Genomic DNA, 7,295 nt, shown 5'->3' with positions numbered 1-7,295 from the left:
AAAAATGTTAATTATATTTGTTGTATTTCTTAAGAAAAAAGAGACAGAATGATTTTGCTATCATAAATATCTTTGAACAAATTAATGTTGACAGGTATGGTTAGGTATTGTGAGGAATGAACAGAATGATGCGTGTGTTTGAACGAAGAAAAAGCACTTGGCTTCCGCAGGACATCATGTTTGTTGATTTCACCTAGCTCACTTTACTTTTATAATGTGCAAGTTCCAAAACTTTCAATTTCCAAAGCACCACCAAAATGAGAGTGTCCAAGACCAAACCTCTTCAGTCATCACATACCCTTTGATCTTCTGCCTTCAAGATAAGGTTTTCCTCAAGAGCAATCATATACTCTTTTATCATCATTTTTCTATTTTTCTTTATATTTTTATCATCAAATAATATGATATTTTCATTTACGAGTATCAATCACTCTTTTTTACCTCTTTTGGCTGTAAAATATATATGATTTCTTCTTTCGATATTTGATAATTTAAATACTAATTGTTTTAATGACAACGTGTTGTAAATTTATTAATATTTAGATGCATATTCGTAGCCTCGTATAATAATTAGGACATGTTTTTAATTAACATTTGGGGATGTGGAATTTGACTCGAACGCAATTACATGCCGTTGGATGAATTTGAAATGTAGGCATATATTATAATAGTTCTGAACTTAACTACTAAAACGGCATCATTGATTAGTGAGTCGATGCTTTTAACAAAGGTACTGAACGTAGCAGAAGAGATTAGGTATATTAAAAACCCTTGTTTTGGTAGTGATGAGCTGGTGGAAGCAAGGGTTGAAGTGCACATGGAAAAAGCACTGTTCCTGAGTCCTTCTGCTAGGGCAAAAGTGCAAAGGCATGCACTTATACGGATATATCTACATTTCTCAGATCTAAATTTCTGGTTGTAGATGATGATGATGATGCATCAATCCAACACATGCTGACCATGTTTCCAGGCATTAATGTTTCATATTCAGAAATTGACAAATACTAAAAGGAGAAAAAAGGTAAAAATATTTCATTGATGGAAGGAAGATTTTGTGAATGCGATTTGTAACTGAAGGCGAGGTTGGCATTCTGGAAATGGAACTTCACACCAGCCAGGGAGAGGGAACAAATGAGAATGACCCCACTTACTCACAGTGACGTTACGTAGGTCGATTGCTTCCTGTCTCAGCAAACGGACAACACAATAACCCAACAAGACAACAAAGTCAAAAACAAAATCACTGCTCCTCTCTATTCTTTTTACTATCTATACAGATTAATCAAAATAAATTTCCATAACATAGAGATATGTGCTTCAATACGTTACGATTCATAATCGAGTGAGTATTCTGTGTTCTTTTCTTTTTCTCGCGTTGAACGTTTGATGAGAAATGGTTAGAGGGAATAAAAAAAGAAGGAAAAGCATAAACTTTATGCCTCTGCCACTGACTTTGACCTCTGCAACGAATTTCAAACTTCATTCAGACATATCTACCTACACAACTCCCATGGTTCATTGGCATGAGCAACGCATAATTGTCCCTCGATCCCATCGCAGAATTCATAATAGTTTATTCAGTCCACCAATCAACGTTCGCCACCAGTACAAGTAATCGCGTAATTCTTTTATCAAACCATTATGTTGTTCTTCCCGTGAGGACTGTTACAAAAATACTGCTTCTGGTAATATTTGCATAACTTCAGAAAATAGGATTAATAGTATTAAATGTAGTCATTCTTTTATAACAGTAAATTATTGAGCTTTTAACCTCCGCTCTCAATATGTTCACATAACATAACTTTTTCAAAATAAAACAAAACTCTAAAGATATACTTTCTAAACCAAGATAAATATATTTTAAAGCAAATAATCCCAAGGATACTAATTGACAAATAAAAAAATAAAATTCTTTAATTCTTTATCTTTTAGGATTTTTCAAAACTTTTGTCCTGGGACGCTGCTTAGTAAAATGACAGTGAAAAAAAAAGTAATTTAAAAGATTTTTGTTAAACGATGTTTAAATTGCAGTCCGCTTTGTTAAAATAATCACAAGAGATACTAAATTATAGTCCGAAAATAGGTCAACATCGATTTTTTGAGAAATTAAAAGAAAAACAGTATAAGATAGAGTGAAAAGTAAGAAAGTAAAGAAGATGAGAGGAAAAAACAAGAAGCGCTTGCGAATCTTTCTGGTGCTTTCTCTGCTTTTGATACCTCGCAGCCCAATGCCCCTACTTTCACTGCAAAAGTTATCATCCCCTTCAATTTTAATGTTCCTCAGCACCGTATAGAGCTGAGTCACCTTTACTATTTTATTTTTTATATTAAAAAAAAGTAAACGACTTGGGTTGTGTGGGAGAAATCCCTATGAGCTGATGATGGCCCTCCATTTCACAACCTTGTCTCCAAATAATCTCTAACATCGAACAAGAAACCGCCAACTGACAGAAAAAAAAAAAAACAGAGAGAGAAAATTAGTCAATATTACCATTTTTATTTTTAAAACAATACCCTTCTGCAATCTATGCTTTCTGAATGAACTGTACACTTTCTTTATTAACAAACTATCCACGCACTGTGAATCCAATCTTTTGAGAAACACTTTCAAGTCTCTTCTATCTATAATTTTTCACATCATATTCATATCCTATTTGTGACCACAAAAAGAATCCACAAACCCAACCCCTTTCACGGGAAAAACAAGAGAAAAAAAAGACAGATCATTTATATTTCCCTGTCTTCGGTATCATGGCTGTGCATCTTCAAAATTCAGCCATGAAAACAACCTGCATTCAGGTGATCTCTCTTGGTCACGGCCGCAGAAACAGGTCCACCGCCAACCGCAAGCTCTCCCACTCCACCAACTGTCATCTGTCAGCTATTTTTTTAATACTTCAGGTGAAAACTTTTTTTACTCACTATTACCGGTCTTCAATGAATATTCTGCCCACAAAATCCCGGAACCTTTTTGAGTAGAGCTTTGGATCAACGGCTGAGATTGATGACGGGTCAACCTGTAAAGACTTGTAAGCATGCTCCAGTTTCTTGCTGATATCATAACCTTGCAGAATGTCAATAATCCCAAAATATAAAACAACATCGTAAGTTTCACCACTGCAGCAAGGGGTGTATTGATCAAAATCACTCCTCCGAGCCATACGCTCTGCTCTCACTGGCATATTTGCTCCTAATCTAATCAATGATCTCCTGAAACATGAAGAGATATATGTATAAGATGGATGGAGTACAGTACATCAGTTAAATACCGAATGAAAATTGAACAAAAAATGCACAAGATAATATGAAAGAATATCCATAGAGAAAAATCAACAATGACCAGAGCACATAATAACCGGACCAACATTAAATTAAGAACTCCAAATTGTTTTTAAAGAGATTAAGGACCACAACCGGCATGTGTGATGTTCCCCCACGGTGTGATGTATCCCCCACAAACAACTGTTTCCTGCTACTCTATCCCTAACTACACACTACGATGATTCAAACTACTTGCAAAGTTGCAATTATTATGTATCATGAATGTCGTCAATTCAGAAGGTCTACAACAATTCAAGAGTTCTTATCTACTTTTTCAGTAAGACGCCAATGTGTACAAAATACACGCACGCGTATTCCTAGGTTCTGAAAACTAAAACTGATTCAAGTAAAACACTGTACCAACCCTTTAAGACATTGGATGCAGATGTTAGCACAGCGCAATTATTCTATCAACTTAAAAACAAAAAAACAAATATGGGTAAAGGAAGTGAACTTTTTTCACATACCGACCAGATTTAACCCAATCCCTATCCTGCAGCTCTGCTTCGAGAAAGCGATAACCACGCATGAACTTTTCACTCTGATAAGAATCCTCCCACTTTCCTAAAAGAAGCAAAGCAAGAACAACAAAATTACTCACACAGTTACTATCAGCACTGAAGTGAAATATGCATCTATCTATACCTGTTCGTAAAAGGAACGGTGACAATCCCATTTTTTCATATGTATTATCATCACGAAAATGAAGGCCAACTAAGAGACTGTAATCCATAATTCCCTCAGCTTCCAAGAACTCACAGTCCCGCTCAATTTGTCTGCACGTAATGTCGAGATAAGATTAAATAAACAGATATGCATGGCGTTTCATTGCCAAGTAGCAGCAGCCATGAAAGTGTTAAATAAAATAAAAAACTAAACGGCATACTCGATTAGATCCTGGAACCAATTTTTTTGTAGACGAAACACAAAATTGAGATCGAGGTCCTTAAGGGTGGTGGTTTCGTCAATTTCCTCCTTGGTTTTATCTGTTGTGCGGCCATGGGAAGATCCTTTCAAGTCAAATCGTCTGTGGATTGGATATTCCGAGCAGAACAGATTGCCCATCACAATAAAGCGTGTCTGGATTTCAACATCAACAATTAGGCACTCAGGCACATAGAACTACTGCTTCAAAGAGCAAACAACTTATCTTTGAAGATATGTATACCTTTTGGCCTCCAATTGGCTTGACACAGTGCACTCCGTAGAACTTTGTAACAAGTGAATTCTCATATTTAGAAACATGTCGGTAATAGCTTCGAAGCATCCGAAGAAGCACCTGAAAGTTATGTTATCGTCGCCAAAGATATGCATTAATAAAAATGACAACCAAGCCAAGGATTTCTAATTGCAGAAAAGTTCATAGAAGGACAAAAATTAATAACTGATTTGAATAAATTTCAAAAGTAAAACAAAAAATGGATCTCTCCAGAGATAAATAAATTCACATGGTATGATGATAAAAGCGATTTAACTATATACTGCTTTAGAGCAGAAACTAGGGTTCTTTGAAATAAAAAACATCCATTAAGAATGCTATTAAACATGGAAGGATTTTTCAAATTTAACGAGAGAATCTAAAACAAATGCATCTAACCTTGACTTCGGATTTCTTCACCGTCTTTATCATAAACCTGTCATCCTGTGTCAAGTAGAAAAGGCTTCCACTTTTCCCCGGAGAAGAAAGCTCCCTGAGGGCATCATTCCCACATATGGCCAACATGTAATCCGCAGGGTCCACTTGAAAGAGCTTCCTCAATTGTCTGCAATACAAAAACAGAATCCAGTCAACAAGAAGCAGAAAGAAAAGGCTGCAATGAAACTCTAACAGGATTCCCCAAAGATTGAGCATGTAATTATCATTGCAGTGTTAGGTTAAAAAAATTTATCTAACCAGTTATGTCTATAGGATAAAAATAGGATAAAATGATAAAGCAAAAAACGAAAAGGATATACCTAAAAACCATAGGGCAGTAGTCTTTCCAGCGGAACTCCGCAGATTGGTGCGGTGGCGTAATCTTAGATCCTTCAGAGGGAAACCTAGTCCAGAACTTCTCCTTAGGTTCAAAATCGGTCGATTTGAGCCCTCGCGAAATGGAAGCTTCCTTCCCAACAGAGTACCTAGGAAACAACACAAAAACCAAAATCCATGAACATAGATTCACTAAACAACAAATAATGAAGAGAATAAACTCAAAAGAGTTAAATACAAACCCACCTTATACCCAGTTGCAGTTTAAGCATAAGATCATAATTCTTATGCCCCTTTGATATAGTCTGGCCAGGTCTCTTCACCTCACCGGAAAAACAACAAGGATTCCGTCGAAACGGCTTAACAAGTCCCCGATCCGACCCGGATTCTCTCCCATCCCGATACAACAAGGACACATTATCGATGATATCACAGGTTATATCCCCCGCGTCACCCTCGGATTCCCAGATGCAAATCCGGGGAAAACTCTTGACCCCACTTGCTCTGGAACTGTCCACGGAAGACCTCTTCCTCATAGTGACAGTGAGATTATCAGCACTCCCAGGGTAAAAGGTTCCATCAAGCTGGTGCACCTTAAGGTCTTTGTTCCAGCACCCAACATAGCAGCTCCCATCGGGCCAAGTGAAAACACCTTGACCCTTGGGAACCCCGTTCTCCCACTGCCCCTCGTACCGATTCCCATTGGCCCAAATCAGCGTACCCCGCCCACAAATCATCCCGTTCCTCCACTCCCCGTAGTACTCGTTACCGTTTATCCACACGTACCTCCCCTCCCCCTCCTGCACGTTCCGCTTCCACAACCCCTCGTAGAAGTCCCCGTTGGCGTAACGCTTCTGCCCGTACCCTTGCTTCCGGTCAGAACTCCACGACCCGCAGTACGTCTCGCCCTCGGATCCGGTAAAGGTCCCAAACCCCTCCATCCGACCCGATTTGAATTCACCCTCGTAGGTGGCTCCCGAAGGCCACGAGAACTTCCCCTTCCCACACGCCTTCCCTTTCTTCCAATCACCCTCGTACATACACCCGTCTCTCCACAGATACTTCCCCGATCCGCTAGGCGCGTTGCCCGAGAAGCTCCCCATGTACACGTCACCGCTGGGCAACCGCTTCTCCACCCTCCTGCTACTTACTTCCGATTCCTCCTCGCTCGGCGTAACTCTTCGGTTCCCGGCTTTTACCCTGTAAATCTCTCTCTCCGCTTCTGGGGTTTTGCTCCTGCCCTCCTGTACAACTTCTTGGCGCATTTTTCTGGTGCTGTCGATGGAGGTTGCGTGATCAACGCATTTACAATGTAAACTCACTCGCAGCCTCTGCACATTACCAATAAGAAGTGAAATGGAGAGTGAATGAGTGATGAGATCGTGTGTAGAATTATCTTGCTTTTTTAGGTTGCCCTTGCTCTGCGTTTTGATGGTTGCAATGCTCTTTGTATTTTCTGGTGGGGTGGAGGCATATCAACAGCTCATAACACAAGCCAGATGGATAGAGATCAGAGAGAGAAAACGATGGTGTGTTGTGTTGTGTGTGTACATCATGCATACTCCTTCTTCTCCTTTTTTTTTTTTTCATTTTTAAATATAAATATATATATTATTTACTGTCATTAAATGAAAATGGCTGAAAAGAAAAGAAAAGAAAAAGATGTCTGGGTTTGAGTAATTAATTAGGCGGCTTTGCCTAGGGAACGTTGCTAACTGTTGAATGTAGAAAAGCAGAATTAAAAGAAAAGAGCCAGCTAGGCATTCGTTATTTTCAACAAGACCAATATACCCTCTTTCTTTCTGTAAATACCCTGCGTGTTTCTCTTATGTCTATTGCCTTGCTTTCATCTCCACCTAACGGAATTGCCTATGACTCATTCCTTCTCCTCTCTCTCTTCACAATCACAATTCTACCTTTTTTTTTCCTATGATGCTGTACTCAATCTAAACTTTTAGGAACAGTTTCGTAACAAGATCATTTATGTGTCATGTTGCATATT

At 38.6% G+C, this 7,295-nt stretch overlaps 1 protein-coding gene across 2 annotated transcripts; it reads right to left on the bottom strand.

Moving 5' to 3' along the window:
- Window positions 1-2,477: 2,477 nt before the first annotated feature.
- LOC124837217 (phosphatidylinositol 4-phosphate 5-kinase 2-like) lies at window positions 2,478-6,885 on the bottom strand. Of its 2 annotated transcripts, none has more exons than XM_047312522.2 (8): window positions 5,540-6,878; window positions 5,278-5,442; window positions 4,919-5,084; window positions 4,490-4,600; window positions 4,208-4,401; window positions 3,967-4,097; window positions 3,789-3,885; window positions 2,478-3,210 (listed from the first exon to the last, which is right to left on the bottom strand). In XM_047312522.2, the coding sequence occupies exons 1-8, from the start codon at window positions 6,556-6,558 to the stop codon at window positions 2,925-2,927; spliced, it is 2,169 nt and encodes a 722-aa protein (XP_047168478.2). In that variant the 5' UTR covers window positions 6,559-6,878; the 3' UTR covers window positions 2,478-2,924. The 2 variants fall into 2 exon arrangements, with proteins under 2 accessions (XP_047168478.2, XP_047168479.2); XM_047312523.2 differs by having other exon boundaries at window positions 3,066-3,210; window positions 3,793-3,885; window positions 5,540-6,885.
- Window positions 6,886-7,295: the final 410 nt, after the last annotated feature.

Source organism: Vigna umbellata, chromosome 2 (genome assembly GCF_029865625.1).
Source record: "Vigna umbellata cultivar VRB3 chromosome 2, Vumbellata_1.0, whole genome shotgun sequence".
Taxonomy (NCBI): Eukaryota; Viridiplantae; Streptophyta; class Magnoliopsida; order Fabales; family Fabaceae; genus Vigna; species Vigna umbellata.
Note: the sequence above shows the minus strand (reverse complement) of the source record. Positions and strands in the feature narration are given on the sequence as shown.